General features: G+C 36.9%; 2 protein-coding genes across 3 annotated transcripts in view; one reads left to right on the top strand and one right to left on the bottom strand.

Moving 5' to 3' along the window:
* The first annotated feature begins 589 nt into the window (after positions 1-589).
* LOC125242596 overlaps positions 590-23,234 on the top strand; it is a 38,469-nt gene continuing 15,824 nt past the window's right edge. For both annotated transcript variants that reach the window (XM_048151385.1, XM_048151386.1), the window contains exons 1-5: positions 590-723; positions 5,754-5,837; positions 6,377-6,472; positions 15,062-15,151; positions 16,913-17,008. In XM_048151385.1, coding sequence (XP_048007342.1) covers positions 669-723; positions 5,754-5,837; positions 6,377-6,472; positions 15,062-15,151; positions 16,913-17,008 — 421 coding nt within the window. In that variant the 5' untranslated portion in view covers positions 590-668. The remainder of the gene's footprint in view (positions 724-5,753; positions 5,838-6,376; positions 6,473-15,061; positions 15,152-16,912; positions 17,009-23,234) is intronic.
* LOC125242597 lies at positions 17,757-20,058 on the bottom strand. The gene is made up of 2 exons (XM_048151387.1): positions 18,582-20,058; positions 17,757-17,869 (listed from the first exon to the last, which is right to left on the bottom strand). The coding sequence occupies exon 1, from the start codon at positions 19,884-19,886 to the stop codon at positions 18,642-18,644; it is 1,245 nt and encodes a 414-aa protein (XP_048007344.1). The 5' UTR covers positions 19,887-20,058; the 3' UTR covers positions 17,757-17,869; positions 18,582-18,641.

Genomic DNA, 23,234 nt, shown 5'->3' with positions numbered 1-23,234 from the left:
CTAGTGATAAACGTCTTGTCAGGTTAAATGTACATGGTGATTATTTTTAGATGAAAATTACAATACATTCTTTGTTCGGTAAAAGAAAACAAAAAAATCACATGAAAAGTTTTTTAATTTCTAGTAAAGTTAATTGTTTTAATGTTAATTAATGTCCCTTAAAATATCCGTGACTAATTTGTTAACACCTTATATAGACCGAGGGTATTTGGTAAGGAGGATCTAAAAAATCTTATTTCATCGTGTACAACGTTCACTCTCATGTATCTGATGTATACATTATACCGTAGATTTTTGAGAAACTGGCTATCGGTCATAAAATATTTATTGTTATAATGGAAAGTGATGCCATGATGACGTCGCATACCCTTCATCTATGAGTTTCTACAATATATGTTTTTAGTTTTGGAATTTATTACAAACAAACAAACACAGACAGACATCACAGGGGATATAAAGTGTAATAAGATTTTACGAATCTCGAGGTCACATTTCACTGGTTCACAAAAACTCCGACTCGTGCAAATGGCAATAATCAACCGCCGACTGTGAACACGTAATGATTAAATTGCTGATTTGTAACTTTTGTCAACAATTAAACGGAACGTCAGAAGAGAAACGGGCTGCGACGTTACCGGGTCGGAGTGATCGGTGCAAAATGTTTGAAAATGGAAATCAGGAGATGGCTACTCTGTGTGGTTGTTAATTGTGTCATCGTGACGCGTGAGTACAACTGTGTTAACCTACTAAGAGCCAGTGTACATTGTACAAATTCTAAAAGTTATTTCGATCTCTTATACATAAAGAGGCCGTCATCAACAGGCTTCGATACTTATTTGTGAGTTTATCACAAGTTTTTGAGTTGTAGAGGTATTTTATGCAAGTGTACGTGACGTTTTATGGTAAAAGGTACATTGCGGCGGTCGGCGCATAGAACCGCATTAGTTTCAATAAGGCCTAGTTACCCTTCGGGTTGGAAGGTCAGATGGCAGTCGCTTTCGTTAAACTAGTGCCTACGCCAAATCTTGGGATTAGTTGTCAAAGCGGATTGCCGAGATAACGATAAAGGAGTATGATGTTGAGGTTGACCTTTTGGAGCGTTGTAAATAGTAAAATATAGGTTAAGCTTATATAGGCTAAGCGACAGTATCTACTGCAAAAATTTATACGAAAAAAAAGTTATTTTAAAAGGAACAAAAAATTCCCAACCTCCATTTTACCTTCTGCTGGTCTCCTTTGAACCTATTCTGCCTTAACATAAATAGGAAGTCCGGAACTTTCAAACGGTAAATATCCCGCAAAGGGGTAAGATTTTTTGTACGTGTATTTTTGTGCTTTTGTTTCTGTTGTGGGTATTCCTGTCCTTGCAGTTAAAAGTTTTTTGCACCTTACGAAGACATGGAACTGTTTAAGTAGGTACTTACCGGTTATTGGGCCATTTTTTTTTCCACTCAGAATCGCAAGCTCTTTCAATCCTAATAGGAGAAAAAAAATGTCTCAAGGTTTTTTTACCATACCGTTACCATTTTTTCATACATTTTGTATGGTGGTAAAGGAATGGAAGGTTTGAAAAATGTATGGAAATCTTGTGAATTTTTTATTCTCCTATCAGGATCAAAAGACCTTGCGATTCTGAGCAGGAATCGCGTAAAAATACCCATGTTACAGAAAAAGATGGGTGGACAACTTTGAAAAAAAAAAGGCCCAATTACTATAAAGTTACTGTCAGCGACATGACAATCGTTGATGCTAGACGCCGATTGAAACTCAGTCTGGAAGCGCGACAGAGATAGCTAGCTTATCGCGATATTATCGTAAGTGTTTGTGCATTTGGATTGTAATCTGACCTAGCGGTAAGACCGTGCGACTTCCAACTGAGTCGATCTAACCCCTGCGTGCGTAACCGAATGCACAAACGCTCCGAAACGCGGATCGTAGCTTCTCTATGCCCTATCGCTGTCACGTGGCAACAGGCCAGACCTCAGGGGCGTTTCGTGGTTCGTTTCGCGTGTATGGCCAATTCCATTCGGCTCCGGGAGGGGGGGGTCATGTTTTTCAAATGTACACAGTTCTTATATTGGAGAAACCAAACGCACCATAGCGGTGGTGGAAAGGGTCAAAGAAAACATATCGGCGGTCAAAAAACGACAAATAAGGGGGTAATGTCTGCGGTTGCCGAGCATTTGCTAGAGTCCCTAGGACCACAACCACTGGATTGAACTGCAGTAATCCCAAATTCCTTTCAACTGAACGTCTTTACTATCACTACGAAAGTTCTACGTGAAGCGATTGAAATCAGGAAACATCGTAATTTCAATCAAAATGAAGGGCAAATTTCATCTTCGTGGAATCAATGATTTAGTTCGAAAATGTCGTACAGCTAGAAGATGTTGATACAACTCCCAGCCAGTCTACCCGTGACCACGGACGTAATGTCATGTCTGAAACGTCGGGTTAATATAAAACGTAAGTTTTACGCGATTAAGTCCCGTTTTAATTTAATAATACATTGCTACCAACTTAACAAACCAATCACTTCATCGTAGAAAATTAAAATATTGTATGAAATAGGTACATTGTTGCCAACCTTAGAATGTCAGATAAAGCCTGGCATTCGCAGAGTCGAGACTCGTTCATTTTCTGCTGCGATCATTGGAGACGCGTCGAATCGCATTCAAATGTATGAGAACTCGATTCAACTCGGCTCGATTCGTCTTAGTGGCCAGGCTTCAAAGAACCATACCATAGAACGTTTTATTTTCATGTTTGCACTTAAACTGCATATTCGAAATGGTATAGGTAATTCCACGGAGGTTGAAGTGAATGATAACACACACAGCTAAATGACGATTAGTACTGATTGCAAAAAAATGAATGAATGAAATGAGTGAGTGAATGTAAAAAAAAAAACGATTAATATATTTTTGAAAAACATTATTATTTATTGATATACTTATCATTAATGGTATTAAAAGCAGTAAAAAATAATGCACAAATCCTTTTATAAACCACCGTCACTTGGCATATCTTCATCTGATTCGTTAGGATTGATTATAAGGTTTTGGTTTTCGGTTAAATTATCTATCATAGGTTCCCTTTCCCTATATCTTTCTTTCTTCGTTTTCTTGGGTTTTTCTGAAAATACTGTGAAACGTTCGTTTCTTTATCAAGTGCTGCTATTTCTTCGTTTAAATTTGTAATAATGTGAACTCAGTATTACTAGCTGGAAGTCGCGGTGGCACGAATAAAATTTTGCTAAGGACAAACGATATTATTTTATTAAATTAAATTATCCGGTGAACTTTATAGCTCATATGAAATTTCACTTCCAAATAAGTATTCAGCTACTTATCGATATATTTTATATCGGAAGGATGTCCCTATGTTAAGTGACGTTATTGCTACTGCGACTTCTATGTCTGCTAATAAGTAATGAAAAAATAGGTAAACACTATTTTAACAGCTACGATGATAAAATAAGGCAATTTATTACATATTATCTTTGATTTCTACGATTTATATTACAATCATAATCTGACAATTAATTAATCACATACGAGATATTTTATTTTCTGTTTTGTTTGAAAATTGTTATATAGACGTAATTCTTAACAAAATAGTAAATAGAAACTTTTTGGTCTTTCTTGCAATTCACTGTTGAATCTGCAGTCGGTACACGGTAAGAACACTAATTTCAAAATTTCGTTGTCATTACATGACAGTGTTATAGTGTGCGTGGCCTCAACTGAGTTGAAACTACCTATAGGTGGTCCACTAGATAACTAAGATGACTGAAAGTAGGTATTTGTTGAATTTATAATTTTTCTTTCAAAGTAAGTGCTTGGTCGTAGAAAAAGTATTGTATGCAACGGTGTTTAACTGAGTCAAAAAATGCTCGTGGCGTCTTTATTAACAATTTTCGGCTTCGCCTCAAATTGTTACCCACGCCACTCGCCTTTTTTGACCTCTTTTAACTACCAGTTGCATAAAATACTATATTAAATGTAAGTGCATAGAGGTTGTACTTATGCAAAAGAAAACAAATTGAAACTAGTGAAACAAATCCCTTAGGTCTGCCCCCGCTATTAAATATTCGTGCATACTCACTAAGATGATACAAAATATTTTCTATGTAAATTCGCTTTACCCAAGGGAGAAGTGCCTACGTATTTTAGCCAATAGCAAATATATGATAAGACAAAAAAGTGTAAGGTAAAATATTTTAAGTTAAATGAGTTTTAAGCTGTACATAATACTGCATATAAATAAATAAATATTATAGGACATTCTTACACAGATTTACTTACTCCCACTGTAAGCTCAAGAAGGCTTGTGTTGTGGGTACTCAGACAACGATATACATAATATACAAATACTTATATACATAGAAAACATCCATGACTCAGGAACAAATAAATATCTGTGCTCATCACACAAATAGATGCCATTACCGGAATTCGAACCCGGGACCGCGGCATATTATTTTTATTAAGTTAATGTTTTTTTTAGTTTATACAGAGTGGGGCCTGTAACAAAGGCGAAAAACTGAACTGTAGGCTATTCTCCTTATACTGATCAACATTTGTTCAGTGACTTTTAAAAATTATGAAGTCTTTAAATTTTTAATTTTTCATACAAAATAAATATTAGCTTCAATGTACGCCATTATTGTTGTCATTGACGTTGTCTGTCACACTTTAGACTTAACAGAATTCGCAATACATTACCTCTTAGAAAAAACTTTCAAGGGTGATAAAAATCAAAATACAAGTTATTTTTAAATGTCGCCGAACAAATGTTGATCAGTATAAGGAGAATAGCCTAGAGTTCAATTCTTCGCCTTTGTTACAGGCCCCACTCTGTATATAAAACATAATGTATTATTGCTTATGAATCAATCTATTTCCTAAAAAAAAAAAAAATAAGTTCAAGTAGTACGTGAAAATCTTCGCCAGTAGTGTTTGTATATAAATTGATTAAATATCTTTTTCACAAAAGTGTAAGAAAAAAACGTAGGTAGGTACCAAGAAATAAATATATTCCCGTTCAGATGACGCTACACCTATTGATGATGCTCGGTTAGATGGCGCTAATTAATATTTGACAGTTTTAATACAATATCAAGTAAAAAAAATCGGGGCAAATCATATAATTGTCTGGATTCTGGAAAGAATACGCGGCACAATGTCACCAGACTTCGCTTGACATTTTCAGAGTTGCATTTGATAGAATTTAATTTCATAAGGGACGTTCTAGTGGCAATCATGGCATTCCCAAACTACTATACATGGTGTAACTTAAGGAAACCGAAATATTTCAACTACGCATTTTTAAGGGCAAAATAAAGATAAAATGTTATACCTACGACGCGCAACGTCAAGCAAATTTCGCAAAAAAATTTTTATGTGTATTTTTACATACAAAAGTAAATTTTATTGGTAAAACTGACACTTAAATTTAAAAATTTCAATTGTTTTCTAGAAAAATACCCTTTGCAATTAGTCACTAGTTAGTTTTTGATATCTATCAACGAGGATAGTTATAACTCTGAAAATAGGTGACATCCAGAAAAACTTATATGACATTTTACCCTTCTAATATGATGAGAATACGCTATTAAAATGATTCGATTTCCTCATGTAGAATAAAAAAAGGGTCATAATTTCCCTGCGCTATAAATCCTCAATTTCGATCTAGCTCAGCTCAACATTATCTTCTAAGCCCTTTATATAGAGTTAACTTTTTGTCCACAGACTTAGTAGCTAAGCCAGTCTCGCTGAATGAGCTTATCGCCGCCGAGAGAAAACAAAAGCAGGAGCAACATACTAAACCCTCAGGTAAGTCCGACATATTATATGTATATAAGCTATAAACAGCCAAGAATGATATAATACGGGGCAGAAAAAGCCCATACAAATAAGCGTACCCCTGAAATGTATGGGCTTTTTAGGCTTAAAAGCGCGCTAGATGGCGCTGTTTCGCAGCCTGGAAATGGCCAAAATCATATTTTATTCAAATATTTTGCGTGTTTTTTTTAATTTTTTATAAGAATAAATGACATATTTCTTTAGGTATTTTAATATCATGATATCAATACACATTTTGAAAAAAAAAAAAAATAGGCACCATCAATGTATTTCTGATAGTTTTTAATAGATGGCCCTAAAAAGTCGAGGTACTATTCTTAGTATGAAGATTGTGAATCCTATATAAATGATCCTTGATACAGCACTAGTAATTGCACTGTCGTATTATATGACACTGGTTTCAACTTTATTTTACCAGTTATATATTTAATACGTAAAAAAATCAGACTTGCCTCTCTATAGTTCGGAGTAGGTAGTAACCTAAAAAATATTCACTTTTATTTTTGCAGCAATCAAGCGATCAAAAACCGTGTCACTCAATGAACTTTTAGCTGCAGAAAGTAACCAACACAAACAGGAAGATAACTCTAAAATTACTAAATCTGGTAAGGTACAGTCAACCAATTTGAATCCTAGGCCACTGTAGAACCTTTGCACAGTAAACGTCAATGTGACTTCTTATGGCAAATAGAACATGTTTTAAATAAGACAGGGTTCTAGAGTGGCCTAGGATTCAAATTGGTTGACCGTACAACACACTATTCTAACAGATACTCAACACAAATAAAAATTCCGACACCGTGTGACCTTTGGCTTTTTTTGATCAGTTGATAATTAAATAGGTATAACCTAACCACAAAATTAAAATTTTGAAAAAACCCCCGACCGCGACATAGTGGACCGATTTTAATGAAACATGGCTAAGAACACTCCCGACTAACTCAGCTTTGAAACAAAAGAAACTAAAATCAGTTCATCCGTTCGGGAGCTATGATGCCACAGACACACACACACACACACACACAAACAGACAGACACACACAGACAGACAGACAGACAGACAGACAGACAGACACGTCAAACTTAACACACCCCGTCCTTTTTCGTCGGGGGTTAAAAATACTATTGCATAATATCGCTGAAGCACGAGCCAAGTGAAAGCCACATGTTTAGTCTAATATACGTTCATGACTCAACTGTCTTTGTCTATATTTTATACCTCTAACTTTGCATAAAACCGCATTGATATATTATACCTACTTATTTATACCTAAAGATTTGTTATCAAATTATTAAACGCTTATTGAGTACGAATGTGCTGTTTAATTTACTCCTTAAGTAAATTAAACAGTTCACCTGAATAAATAGTAGCATTTTTTCTGAGGTAGGTAAAATTTATGTTTTTGCTACTCAGAATCACGAGCCATTTCGATCTAGGACAAAAAACAAGACACAAAAAAATTGGTCTCAAAATTTTCTATTATTTTGCATATTTCCACTTTGTAACCGCTGTACAAAGTGTTTAAAAAATGGTAATTAAGTGTAAAAAAATAATTTGGGACGGATATCGGACGGAGGATGAAAAGGGATCGTAATTCTGAGTAGGAAAAAATAGTAAATTTACCTAATTAAAAAAAAGTTTTTGAATCTTTTTCGCGAAAATGCCCGCATATGTGCACGCTCATATTGGGCGTGCGGCAGGGCGGGGCGTGTATGTCAAACAATTGAAGCTCATATAAGTGTCGTCAGGCATCGGACAAAAAGTGCGGATGACGTAAAAATGACGTAGGTAATCTTCTACACAGGATGTTGGTATTTAAACTTCCGTGTGACATGTAGTAACAAAGTAGCATTAATGAAGTAACAAAATAATCATAAATAAATCTATGGAATTCATAATACAGGTAGGATGATGTTAGTGAATAAAATATGTATTCACACCCTGCCCAGAAAATATCCCCCCTATAACCGGTGGCGAAGTTAACGCAGCTCTCAAGAGCAATTCAATTCAATTCAAATTCAATTCAAAATATCTTTATTCATGTAGGCCTAGTTACAAGCTCTTATGAATAGTTCATTACATATATATTATGATCTTAATCTAACCTAATTATCAGAGCAATTTATTGTTGTAAATTATTGTTCATAATAATATTGAGTCTATAATATACAATTTCATATAAAAATAATCGTTAAACAAAAAATATATAATTAGGTATATGTATATATAAAAATACATGTCTAGAATATTTCTAGGAAAAATCCAATGTCCAAAAAAATACAATATTAATTTCATCAACAATAATAATAATAATAAACGTAAAAATAAGAAACCATTTCGAATAACAATTAATCCCACGTTGTTTTATCATTCATGTAGTCTTGTGTTGTATAATAAGCTTTGGAAATGAGTACACGCTTTACATGATTCTTAAATTTATTAATTGACAAGTCAGTAATATGATTCGGAAGTTTATTATAAAATCGAACACAATTACCCATGAATGATTTTTTAATTTTACAGAGCCGTGTGAAGGGCACCGCGAGTTTATGTTTATTTCTAGTATTTATATTATGTACATCACAGTTTTTCTTAAAATTACAAATGTTTTTATGTACATACATAATATTCTCATAAATATATTGACAATGCACTGTCATTATATTAATGTCCTTAAATTTATCTCTAAGTGAGTCTCTATGGTTCATTTTATATATTGCTCGAATAGCCCTCTTCTGCAGAATAAATATGGTATTTATCTCTGAAGCACTGCCCCAAAGTAAAATACCATATGACATAATGCTGTGAAAGTAACTAAAATAAACTAATCGAGCTGTTTTCACGTCTGTTAACTGACGGATCTTGCTCACTGCAAAAGCTGCAGAACTAAGTCTATTCGAGAGGTTAACAATATGGGGACCCCACTGAAGTTTAGAATCTAAAGTTATACCAAGAAAAACTGTACTATCTACCAGTTCTAATTCCTCATCCTTCACAACGACACTTGTTTGCTCATTCCTTACGTTACTATTAGTGACAAACTTAATACATTTAGTCTTTTTTTCATTTAATAATAAATTATTAGCATTGAACCAGTTCACTACTTTAGAGATAGCATTGTTTACATCACTGTGAGCTTGTTGCTGTCGTTTGAGTTTGAAAATAAGTGAGGTGTCGTCTGCAAACAATACTATATCATGGTGGGTCTTTACAAGGAATGGCAAGTCATTTATGTAGATAAGGAACAGGAAAGGCCCCAATATTGATCCCTGTGGTACACCCATAGAGACCAATGACCCAGTTGATCTCTGTCCATTGACATCTACCCTTTGTATTCTACCATTTAAGTAGGACTTGAGTAAATCTAGTGCTGATCCTCTGACTCCATAATAATGTAGTTTCCTGATCAATGTTTCATGACAAACACAGTCGAAGGCCTTAGATAAATCACAAAAGATACCTAAATCATCTTGTGACTCCTCCCAGGCATCGAAAATATGCTTAATTAGCTCAACACCAGCATCGGTTGTCGAGCGACCCCGTGTGAAGCCAAATTGCTTATTATGCATTAAATTATTAACGTTAAGATGTCGTACTAATTGAGAAAGAACTAATTTTTCAAATATTTTACTGAAAGTTGGCAGCACAGATATTGGTCTAAAGTTAGTGGGGTCAGAGTGGCTGCCGGATTTAAATAAAGGAGTTATTTTGCTATGTTTCATTAGATCAGGAAACTCGCCACAGTCAACACTGTTGTTGAATATAACTGCTAAGTCAGGCGCTACAACCTCAACTAAGGATTTTACGGCATGGACGGAGACCCCCCAGAGGTCACTAGTTTTTTTGACATTAATTGATTTAAATGCCTTTACTATATCTGAGGTACAAACATGTTCAAAATAAAGGTCTCTACAACACTCAGGAACGTTTTCCTCTAATAATGTGACGGCAGATAAGGGTGATGAATTTAAATCCTTAGTTGTGAATGCTGGTATCTCGGTGAAAAATTTTTCGAACTCTGTTGCTACTTCAAAATTGGAATCTATAATTTTGTTATCAATATTCAGTTTAATATCTTTTACTGCGTGTTTCGAGCGACCAGTTTCCACATTAATTACTTTCCACGTTGCTTTAATAATGTCAGAGCTATTTTTTATTTTATTACTAAGATAATTTCGCTTAGCGATATGACAATCTATCTTGAACTTCTTCGAATATTGCTTAACATGTTCTTTAAATTCATCACTCGTATTAAACCGCCGTTCTTCATACAAGGCATACAATGCACGTCTTCGTTGATGTAACTCTGCAGTAGCCCACTCACTAAAAACTGATGCACCACTAACTACGACCGATTTTGAAGTAAATATTGCATTATAATGTTGCAAAAAAGTGTGAAAGAATGAATTATACATACTATTAGGACTCATATCGGAAGACAGGGAGGGTAGCGCCTGAACCAAACTTTGCTTCATTCGTTCCACGCGGTCGGAGGTTACTGGTACAAAAGTTATTTGTTTTCTCAAAGTATTTTTCCTTAATGTCTCAAATACTATCAATTGGCCTAAATGGTCTGATTCTAAGTTGCTAATTACATCTTTAGTAGTAGGAAAAATATCAGTGAAAATATTATCTATACAGGTGGCACAAGTGGCAGTCACTCTAGTAGGCTCCATAAAAATATGATTGAGATTACATGATTTGAAAAGATTCAACAATCTGATACTTATTGTTGAATTTTCCAAGATATTTACATTAAAGTCGCCGCATATAAGTATTTTTTTACTAGAAGATGATATTTTAAGTAGCACAGATTCCATATTTTTTTCAAAAGTTTCAGAATTACTTAATGGCGGCCTATACACACAGACAACAATAAATTGCTCCAATTCTACAGCACTTAGTTCTATAGTCCGTTCAACAGACATGGAAACAATATCCTTACGTTCCTTAAATTTTAACTGGCTATTTATTATAATTAACGACCCACCATGTATGGAACTATGTCTGGTGAACGAACTTGCCACCTGGTGATTATTAAATTGAGGCATTAATTCATTGTTTTTTAACCAGTGTTCAGTAATGCATAAAATGTCTACATAAAATTCGGTCATGAATAGTTCAATTTGTAAATCTTTTCCTCTAATACATTGAATATTTTGATGCACCAGGTGGATATACTTTCCTTGCTCACAGTATTGATTCTTATAGTTACTTAAAATTAAATTGCCAGAGACAGAATCTTTTGTCTTAGAAGCTAGTTTAAATCATTGGTTATGACTGGAACCAATTCCAAGTTCATACTTTGCTGCTCAATAGGAGCAGAGTTGTCTGCCAAATTCTTGGCAGAAATGTCAAATAAATAGGATAGCGATAAAGCTATTTGTCTTTTATAATAATTTGAAAGGTAACATTTACCTTTAGTCAAAAACACCATAGGTATATGGTATTTACTAACAAATTTGTTAGTGTCAATTATGCTAACCTTACTACTATATGTACAAAGATTATATAAAGCTACATTCAACTTATATCTAGTGTTATTTTCTTTTTTTTCTGCCTCTGACATCTGGTTACAATAGGGGAATGTAAAGAAAATAATTTCATGCACTGCCAATGTGTTTAATTGTTCATAATATTTTACTAAATTATTTTTGTTTACATTACCCCTATTCCCCATAAAGATAAGCAGTGTTGTCTTACTATTGATATTACTGTCGTTTAAAATTTGTTTAATGATATTTTCAAAGCTGCTATGAGGCAGACAGTTATTGATTGTACTAAGTCCCTTTAAGTAAAAATTTAAAAATGAGCTCATATTGCTCCCAATCTCATCACAGTACATAACAACATTAGGTTTAGGTGTGCTTTGTTGTGAAGTGTGGAAGGGGCCATTATCATTCATTTGCCCCTGCGGTAAACTGTCACACAGGCTTGGGTCAAGCGCACTGGTCGACAAATCTCCAGTCACTTGCTTACATGCACATGCCTGGGCATTTGTCAACGACTCAAACCGCTCTGAATTATGCTTAATCTGGGATATTAAATCATCCATGGCTAAAGAATATTCACTAATAACTTTTTTTGAACTCTCATTTATCACATCTAAAGATTTTATTGAATCCTCTAGGCTTTGAATTTTTAACTTTAATGCCTGTGTGTCAGTTTCATACTGTAATCTACTGTGTTCTAACTGAGCTGTATACAAATCTAACTTATCTACTAAACTTATATTAACTTTACAAAATCTCAATTTTTTAAAAAACAATTTATTAATTTTTGACATCTTTTGATTTTTTTTGATCAGTTTATTTAATTTTATATACTTCTTTAGTTTGTTTCCGCTGCAATTTACTAACCTTGGTGTAGTGGCATCATTGGTTAAGTCTGTAGTTACTGAAGGGTTTTCAATTGCTGCGGTAACCAACTGAGATGCAGGCCGGACCAGTTCCTCGAACAAGGTCTGAGTGTGTGCCGCAGCTGCTTGGTTTTGGGCCTCCCGTAGCTCGTAGATGTGTTCGTGGGCGTCGTGCAGTGCTCTCTCCAATGAGTCGATGTCTTTCAGGGCCTGTTCATATGCAGCATTACACTCCATAAACCTGTCAACCGTCTCCTGAAGCCGGGCCCGCTCCGAGTTTACATTATTAAAATCACTCTCTAGTGTACACAGTTCCTTTTTTAACTTATCGTTTTTATCAATTATCAATAATAGCTCCTTCTCACTGTCTTCTCTTTCACTGAGCAATTGAGCACTAAACTCCTTGGATTGTTTTAATTCCAGCAAGGTAAGTTGGAGCTTATCACACTTCTCAGGCTCCTGCTGGAGAGCCGCTGCTGCAGCGGCGGCAGCTGCTCTGCGTGTTTGCATTGTAAATGGGTTTTTAAAAGAATTAAAAACAAAACAAAGCAAGGAATTGCCTACTCAAGCTCAGCGGTTACTTACATGAAATAGTGACGTTTCACTATGCCTACACTTGTTCTAGCCTTGTACAATGATTAACACTGAAAAAGAAACACAATCGGTACTAACTAGTGATAATAAGACTCAGAAAGTGTACAAAGGCGAACAGATATTTCAAATTTATAACCTATAACGGCTACAAACCTGAGACATCAAAGACACTTGTAAACGTCACTAAAGCACTTCACTACTTATATTTATACAAAACTTAATGTTAAATATACTAATTTCACGCTTTAAATACTAATTAATACTTAAAATATGCTTAAAAAATAATTATTTCAAAGGGACCTAGCAAAATCAGCTGCTTATCGTTTGACAGCCAGGGTTGCCATCCATGAAGTATCTGAAGAGCCCTGGGGATGACGGTGTAATAACTGAAGCACTTAAAGCTGGAAAAATAACCCTGTTGCCATATTTAACGAATCTATTCAACTCAATTCTGTACAGCGGTAAAGTCCCTTCCAAATTATGCCACTCAAATATAGTACTTCTGCACAAGAAAGGCGATAAGTCAGACATCAATAATTACAGGCCCATTAGTTTAACCTCTCATATCTACAAATTATTTATAAAAGTCATAGAGAACAGAATTGCCCCACTGCTGGATAAACATCAGCCACCAGATCAAGCCGGTTTCCGTCCGAGTTTCTCAACAACAGACCACCTCCATACTATAAACCAATTAATAGAAAAGTCCAACGAGTTCAACGTGCCTCTATATCTTGCTTTTGTAGACTATAGCAAAGCCTTTGACAGCATCAAACACTCCGCTATAATTTCCGCCATGCACAACCAAGGTATAGATCCAAGGTACGTTGAACTTGTTGGAACGATTTATAATAATTGCACGGCAGCCATTAAATTGCACGCACCTGGTCCTATTTTTAAAATAGAGAAAGGCGTTAAACAAGGTGACCCGCTGTCTCCTAAACTGTTCACCAGTTGCTTGGAGGAGATTTTTAAAAAGCTGGCGGTCTCTTGGGAGGGTTCGGGCATTGTTGTCGGTAATAAACGGTTAACTAACCTGCGTTTTGCCGATGACATTGTCCTCTTTTCCCATACAGCATCTCAATTGCAACACATGCTCCAAGATCTCAGCACAGCGAGCCTTGAAGTTGGACTCACAATGAACAGAGCAAAAACTAAGTTAATGACCAATCGGGCAAAACATGGGGTCACGGTAGATGGGCAGGATATACAGTATGTTGATGAGTACATTTACTTGGGCCAGATAGCTTCCTTCGAAAACAGGCAAATCATAGAAGTCAATAGACGTATTGATAACGCCTGGAAGAGCTTCTGGTCCATGAAGGCGCTAATGAAGGGTAACCTTCCTCTGTGTCTCAAGCGCAAACTCATCGACATGTGTATCCTACCTATCCTAACCTATGGCGCTCAAACGTGGTCACTAACAGAAGCTCTAAAGTCCAAACTCAAGGTCTGCCAGCGAGCGATGGAGCGCAGTATACTGGGTGTTCGCAGAACTGATCGAATCAGAAACACGGAACTGCGCTCCAGAACTCGAGTTGCAGATGTAGGTGTCAAGACCGCTACGCTTAAGTGGAACTGGGCTGGACATGTCTGCCGCATGCACCCTGAACGGTGGGCCAAAATGGTTACCGAGTGGGACCCACGGAACACCGTGGAGGGTGCAGGCCGGGGTTCAGGCAGACCGAAAAAGAGATGGCGGGACGACTTAAACGCATTTTATCCAAGCTGGCAAAATTACGCACATGACAGGGTTGAGTGGAAGAAGCGAGGGGAGGCCTTTGCCCAGCAGTGGGACACTACAGTAGGCTAATAAAAAAAAAAATTCACGAGATTTGTTAACATAAAGTACGATTATTTGAAATTAATTTAGGACTGAATAAATTTGTGGGAACCTCAGATAAATAGGTTTAAAACAGTTACAGTAACAGGGTTAGGTTTACAGTAGGTAAGATTAGTAAAAAACGTAACGTACGTACTTACTCATTTCAAGTGGCGATATCGTTTAATAACGAGGTTGATAAACAGATAAGTGATAATTGTTTATGAAAATCATAGATACTATTTAAAATCATCCTATAAGTGGTTTGACGTCATAGGCACTTTTTGTCCGATGCCTGGTCGTGAGACTCGTGCGTCAATGCTGCATAAGGTGGATGCCACGCTGGCACGCCCCACGAAACGCTCCGCTCTGAGGGTCCACTCAGGCCTTGCACTCAGTCTGAATGTATATTTTTTCAGAACCGAGGCGCGCTAAGACTGTATCACTGAACGAACTTATTGCCGCAGAAAGCAAACAACAGGAAAAGAAGTCGGTGAATACTAAATCAGGTAATGTTTAATTTAAATATTTCTGAGAAGGGTAAGCTCGCCTCATACTACATTAAAAAAAATGGAATTCTGTTTCCGTCAGTTAGATCGTCTAAAAATACTGAACACATATTTTTCGATTTATCTAATTAATGAAATAAATCGGTTATGGCATTCAGAAGTTATGGTGGAACAAAGAAACTCACATACATACATACTTACATACTTACAAACATGAACGCTGAAAACAATACACTCTTTTTTTTGGGGCAGTCGTGTAAAAATACAAAGATACAGGGAATCAAAGTTCTGGAGTGGGGGCTTGTGACGTCACTTTTAGGTAATTAGGCGAGTTTATCCTACGTACCCGGAAACGTATTGCTTCTTTATTTAAATTTTATTGTTTTTAAGTGTATTTTTTAATACTACGTCGGTGGCAAACTAGCATACGGTCCGCCTGATGGAAAGCGGCCACCGTAACCTATGGACGCCTGCAACTCAAGGAGTGTCACATGCGCGTTGCCAACCCATTAGAAACTGTATTTATTTATTTATTAGAAAGTGTATGTTTTTCCTTTATTATGTTATAGTAAACATATACATATCGTAGAATGCACTGAAGAGAAAAAGTGTAGGGATTCGTCGTCAGCTACTCTGAAAAAATATCTCGTATAACACCATGCAGACTTATTTACACGAGGCAGTATTTAACTAGAAACATGCAAACATGAATCTACTCACTAGCTATACTTTTTCGTGAAAAAGACTAAAAGTTGCAAGACTGCATGATTGCAGCTGTGTGACTACTTCAAGGACAATACATATTATGAAAAAAAAAAAAAAACAATTTGACATTGAGAAGCTATTGATGAGCGTTGCTGCGCCTTAAAGCTGCAGTCATATAGTCGTGCAGCGACACGCTGCGACAGTCAACAACGCAGCAGTGAATACAGAAAAAGTGTCAAAAATATGTAGGTATACAGAACATTATTGACTGATCTGTGATGATGAGATGTGTATACATATTGTTGGCACTTTGTCTGTATTCACAACTGTGTTGTTGACAGTACATCCGTGTGGTGATACAGCTAAATTTGTGTGACTAAAAATGGACTGGTATTTACCTCCAGAGATAGTGTAGTCCAAATAGCAGCGCTTTTAGAAATTGCACAAATTTTCCTATTTTACGAGTTTTACCAACACCGACACTTCCCTTGGGGCTTGTAATGGCGCCGTTGCACTAGCGTCGTTAAATTCTGTTTAATATTCAGACACAATAGTTAAATGTACAGCATTAAAGTAGATACCTAGGTATTATTATTGCCATGTTGTCAGTGGGCATTGCATTCATTTTCATTGCCTGTAACGTGTAAGTGAAGAGAGAGTGGGTTTAAAGAGAACTAACAATAATTTTAAGTGTCATAGACCCTATTGGTTAAGTACGTTGGTACACGCTTTCCATAAGAATTTTCATAAATCGACCCGTCCTTTGCTGAAACCATCGCTTTCTGCTGGAAACGACCAGACCGCCAGATACGGTACGGTCAAGGAAACAGTCGGTCAAAAATGAGCTTCGAGCGGCAGAGTTAAGCTGTCGTCAGTGTCGCGGAAGGTATGAAGGCGTCGCGTGAGCTCGTGTAGGCCTTTCGCAACTCTGGGACAACAACAAGCGCTTACAATATAGTAACAGGAGTCAGTGGAAAAAAAAATATTTTTGTAGAGAAGGTATATTTACAATATAACGCGGTATTCTTCATTTAACTTGTTTTCTTTATTTTTCAGGTATAGCGCACTCGGCAAAGCCCTTTTCTACAAAAGAAAGTTCGCCATCAGAATCACGACAAAATTTGGAAAGATCACGTTTTCCTAAAATATTGGGTAAGTACAAAAGTCCTTTTGTTGTATTTAGATAAATTCCTGGAAATATTTCTTTACCTAATAAAATAGTACATTTCGTTATAAGTGTGAGAAGAATGACATTCTCGCACGTGTGACGAACGACGTTTTTTAATACAGTTGCGAAAAAACCCTACTACTTACTTACAACGAAATAAAACAATCCGAACTATCAATTTTCCCATGGACATTGACGGATTATTTGACAATTCAAAGGCGTATTTTTGAAGCTTTTAAACTTGCGTGCATATTTTCGAGTTTGCTATTCATCTAACATAATTTATTTCATTGGGTGCCATAAAAACATAAACATTTACGATTTGGGACGATTGTTCAATGTACAACTACATTTTAATTTAATCGATCCATTTATGCCCCGACGTATTGCAAATAACGTAAAATAATTATGACAAATCGCGTAACATATTGAGGTTTTTTGAACGTGCATTAAGTTAAAACATGGTAGACGCCTCTACTTTGACAGTAGAAGACGCGTTTCGTTCCAATCATGTTCTGTTTACACGACTCATTATGACCGATTTTTCAAAGTATAAACCATTTTATAAATTATGTTTAGTATGACTAAAAGTAAACAATTAGGTACATATTGTGGCCGACTCTCCCCCAACCACGTACGGTATATAAATAAGACCGTAAAAGGGGAAAGGCGGCCACTAATATATTAATGTGGGGGTGTAGGGGTAACAGAATGCTTAGCATACATACCTTAATCTCCTATGAAGGATTCTTTGTCCTCGCTCTCTCTGATCCACTTCTCCTGGGCCAGGGGAGCTTCAATCTGCTTCGCTTTACTTATGGCGGCTAGTTGTATACCACCGAGATCTGTGGGTTTAATTGCTCATGAATATGGTATTCTCATACAACCATCACCTACTATACATATACGATTATCTCTACAGCAAAGGAGAACCATCTTACCCGGCCAGACGAAGGTTCAAAGGACCCCCCCGCGGGGAGTCCGCCGACACATCAAAGGTCGGATAACTCGGACGCCTAACATCCGAGCCGAGGTATACTGCCGCACATCGACACACCTCTAGCCGGGCTGCCGAAGCCGCCACGGCTCTCGCACGCTGGGGCACGTCAAGTCTACCCAGGTGGAGTTGAAAGCTGGGGCACGTCAAGTCTTACCCAGACAGAGTTGAGAGCTGGGGCACGTCAAGTCTTACCCAGACAGAGTTGAGAGCTGGGGCACGTCAAGTCTTACCCAGACAGAGTTGAGAGCTGGGGCACGTCAAGTCTTACCCAGACAGAGAAACCTAGTCTGCCTTACCTAAGATGGTCTCAGGAATAGCTTCCACGGCAGGTTCCGTGGCAAGCTAAACTCATACGAACTTACTGTTCTTCTATTAAGGAGATCATTGCATAGAGAAACCATACCACCACTGCGAGCACCAAGTAACATAAAATACTTAGCTTTAGACGACTCAGGACAGCTGTGGGCTTCCTCACTGTATCTTACACTTTCATGCACTCGCACGCTTCGCGCCATACCGGGTTTAACCTTACTACTTGCCACGTTGGAATAACTTACCACAGTTCCACCCACGAGGGCGCTGTTCAGTGTTGCCGCTAGGAAATTCGTATTGTGGCATTAGATATTCGCGCCTGTCGCGACACACCCCGCCTCAGGCAGCAGCACGGCGACTAAATTGCTGGTCCATTCCTTGATCTTCTCAAGGGCTCGGAGAGCTGCCGCTCTCTTAGGTCTTGATTCTTCGTGTTGTCCTTCTGGCGTAACTTCCTCTAGGTGGTGTGACTCGGGATCATTCTGGTCGTAAAACTCGAGGTCGACGACCGCGAGTGGCTCTGGTTCGGACATAGACTTAGGCTTAGGCTCGTTTAACTCACTAGACATAAACTCAACCGCTTGTTTAGAGGAACACTTTCCCTCTACTGGCGAGGCATGAGGCTGTACTTCTTCTTGCTGATCTCTAACTTCATGAGTGAATCTCTGCTCAGATGAAGGCTCAGCAACGTCGTTGAGGGATTCCACTGTCTGGTCATCCTTGCCTGATGGACGTGGAAGATCAGGAAGCTGCACCGGTTCTTCAACACTTTCGTCATAAGATGATGTTTGTTTGCACTGCTCTTCTCCATCTTCGATCTCTAGCGGGTAGAGATGCGCGATAGATCTTGTATACTCTGTATCTCCTACTCGTACCTTGGCGACCCTACATAAACCGTCGGCGCCTTCCTTTAAAGATACTATTTTCCCAACTTTCCAATTTATCCTGTTCTTCGTGTCACCTTTAATCTGCACGATTTGACCTATCTTAGGTGCTAACTTTGATGTTACTCTAGGTTCTTTAGGATGGTGGGAATATCTTTCTCTCAAATTTAGGAGATACCGGTTCTCAAACATCTCTTTAAATTCTCGTAGAATTATCCGTGCTTTCTTCCAACCTTTAATTAAGTGGTCCTTAGTCACCGTCCCTTGCGACGTTGTAGGATCCTTATCTGAAGTTTCCATAATGATACACTTTCCCATGGTAAGAAAGTCTGAAGGTTTTAGTACATGATCCGGCTCTGAATCTACGTAAGTTAAGGGTCTTGTGTTAAGAACTGCTTCTATTTCTTTCACCGCTGTTACTAGCTGGGTGTCATTCAACAAATGTTTCTGTAATGTTTTCTTCATACAGTTTTTAACTAAACCAACTAATCTCTCATAGAATCCTCCATGCCATGGTGCTAATTGTGGTATAAATTTCCATTTTATCTCTTTCTCTACGCAGTATGGGTTCTGAAGAATCTCTGAGAGTAACTTGTAGTGAGCCGCATTATCAGACGTTATTAAGGTAGGTACACCTCTTGCTGAAATCATTCTACGTAAGGCCATTAAACCTTCTTCCGCAGTTAAGTCCTTTACAACTTCTAAGTGAATGGCTCTTACGGCTAAGCATGTGTAGAGGCTAATCCACCTTTTACAATTGCCATTCCCATTGTTAACTAGAAGTGGTCCCAGATAGTCGGTACCAACGTATGTGAATGGAGAGCTATAATTGACCCTCTCTTTTGGTAACTACAGTCATTCACGAAGAACAATATTTATAGCACAAACGCCTATACATAATAGAAGTCGTACACGTACGTAGAGATGGCGCCTGTATGCAAAAAATGCGAAGATAACATAACCACAAAACATTGTTTGATATGTAAGTGTTGCAAGTCTTACTACCATTTGAAATGCACCTGCATATCTAACAAACTGTTCGATCTTATGACATCTGAAAGCAAATCTAACTTTATTTGTCTCTCATGTCGAAAAAATTCAGAGATGACTCAGCTTCACAATACTCCACTTACTAGGCCTAGGAGCCCTCTACCGCATTGTTCCCGGGACAATATAACTCGGAGAAAAAAGAATGTCATAGTTAATATATCCACAGAAAACTCTTTCGAGGGTTTGACTGATGATGACGATGGATCACAGTCTAGTTTAACTGCCAATTCAACACCCAAATATGGGCCTAACAGAAGCTATACTGAACTGAGGCTAAATAATAGCTACGTCGTGGACGAACTAAATGAAAAAAATGAAGCTTTGACGTTGAAACTGAACTCTGCTGAGCTGGAAATAGAAAGGTTATTATCAGAAAATCACATGTTATCCAAACGCTTAATCGACAAGGATTTTAAAATAAAGCAGCTTTCAAAAATTTGCCAGTCTACTAGTGGTTCATCGAAGTCAACAACAAAAAAAAGACGCAAGCGCAGGTCGGTAAACCGCACGAAATTGGATTTTTCAGTTGATCCTGATGAAGAAACTGGGACAGAATCACTGCCTACCACAATCACCACCAACAGTATGGTTCCACCAGAATGCGTGACAAACAACATACCTAAGGAAGCCTCCAAGGTATCAAATGAAATAAAGATAAACTGTAATGGATTGAGTACAGCGCCTGCAAAAAACCGATTAGCAATATTGAGCAGTAACAACAAAAATTGCATTACTAGTATCATAGCACACAATGATATATTCAAAAACTTTAATTTCTGTCATTTTAAATATCTAAACGGCGGAATAAGAAATAGTTTGCAATATTTAAATAATAAATTATCAACGTTTACACATAGTGACTTTTGCATAATTTTTATAGATGAATATGACATTAAAGAGAATAATGATTACAAAGACTTGCTGAAATTTATTACAACAAATGTTAATCAAATTATCAACACTAATATAATAATAGTATGCCCTACTTACATATGTGGACGACCCATATATAATTACAAAGTTGAGAATTTTAATACTTTATTACGCAATGATGTCCAACTACATGAAAAACATTTCTCATTTGATTCAAATCTCGATTTGACGCTTGACATGTTCTCAAATAGAACTGGGCGTCTTAACAATCGTGGGATGAAGAATATACTCCAACATTTAGGTATATTCATGATAACTGAGGCGGAAAAGCTGAAGGTTGTACCTGTACCTTTATTGCCTACAAAATACATACAAAAGAAAATATCGGACTATTTGTTAATAAAACCGCCAAGAACTTCAACAACACCATGTGAACAACGATCACCATGCGAATCTATTGTGAGTCAGAATGCAGAAGTCAACGAGGTGCAAAGTCAAGAACATGAGCCAGAGTTTTTTCGTACAGACACATCAACATCCTGCACCAAAACATAGCCGGATTACTAAGCAAAGCGGACACACTATCGGTGCAACTAGAAGAGCTCTCCTCAGACAACAGACCTATTGACGTGTTGTGTATCACCGAACACTTCTTATTGGACGGCACAGAAGATCTCGTGACTCTACCTAATTTTAAACTTGCCGCATGTTACTCCCGAGACAAGAGGAGAGGTGGAGCCTGCATATTTGTAAAGTCAGAACATACATACAGAGAATTAGATATTGTAAAAAGTTTTTGTGTTAATTGTGCTATAGAATGCTGTGCCATAGAGTTACTATACCACAATATTATAATATTATGTGTTTACCGAACTCCGAATTCGAATATTAATCTCTTTTTTGACAAAATAGATATGCTACTTCATAAAATAACAGATAACCAGGACAAAAAAATTGTAATGTGTGGTGATTTTAATATCGACATTTTAAAGCAAAATAATAACTCATTTCAATTTGAGTATTTACTTTTAAGTCACAATCTGCACTTAGAAATAAGAGAGCCTACCAGATTATGTAGTCAAACATGTCTAGATAACTTTGGCCATAATATTAAAAGATGTAAGGGAGAAGTTGTAGAGCTCGGACTATCTGACCACACAGCACAGATACTAAAATGTCCTGTAAAAAAAACCTGTACTATAACAAAATGGAAATTAAGACAACGCGACTACAGTAAAGATAATTTAATACGTTTTAGTAAATGCCTCGAGAGACTATCCTTTTCTGAAACAATGAACAGCAGTGACCCTAATTCAGCCTATAACGCATTTATTCATGTATTTTCATGTTTGTATAAACTATGTTTTCCTTACAAAATAGTTAAGATTAGTGTATACCGGAAACCTAAGTGGATTACGCGCGGCATCAAAGTTTGCAGCAGAAAGAAGCGGGCGCTGTTATGGGAGTATAGACGCAATCCTACAACGATAAATAGAGCCGCGTTGAAATCATATAGTTATAGATTAAGGAAAATTATAAATCTTACACAGCGTTCTCTAAACAACGATTATATTGGACAAGCTACAAACAAATGTAAGGCAACGTGGCAAGTCATTAATAAAACGAAACAAAATTTCCCAAAAGAGCCTATAAGTAGAGTCATCAAAGACGGTATGGTAATTACTGAACCAAGAAAGATTGTCAATGCATTTAATGATTTTTTTGTCGATCAAACACAGTGTAATAGCCAAAATACAGCATATCAGAACATAAATGTTAATTGTCCCCATTCCGTATATGTCAGACTAACTACTGCTGATAGTGTAATGAAAATTATATCGACATTGAAGAATACTAATAGTGTAGGTTACGATGAAATTAGTACCAAAGTAGTTAAATATGTGTCACATATTATTTCATACCCATTAAGTCACATACTAAATCTTAGCATTTCTCAAGGAGTCTATCCTGATGCACTTAAGATGACAATTGTAAAGCCACTATACAAAAAGGGTGATAAGACGAGCTTATCGAATTATAGACCTATTGCCCTTGCCACAGTCTTCTCAAAAATCTTTGAGAAAGTTATTC

This window comes from Leguminivora glycinivorella, chromosome 3, assembly GCF_023078275.1.
Source record: "Leguminivora glycinivorella isolate SPB_JAAS2020 chromosome 3, LegGlyc_1.1, whole genome shotgun sequence".
NCBI lineage: Eukaryota > Metazoa > Arthropoda > Insecta > Lepidoptera > Tortricidae > Leguminivora > Leguminivora glycinivorella.
This window is presented reverse-complemented; position numbering and strand designations above follow the sequence as displayed.

Coding starts and splice junctions, on each gene's coding strand:
- LOC125242597 (XM_048151387.1), bottom strand. CDS start 19,886: ATGGCCTTACGTAGAATGATTTCAGCAAGAGGTGTACCTACCTTAATA.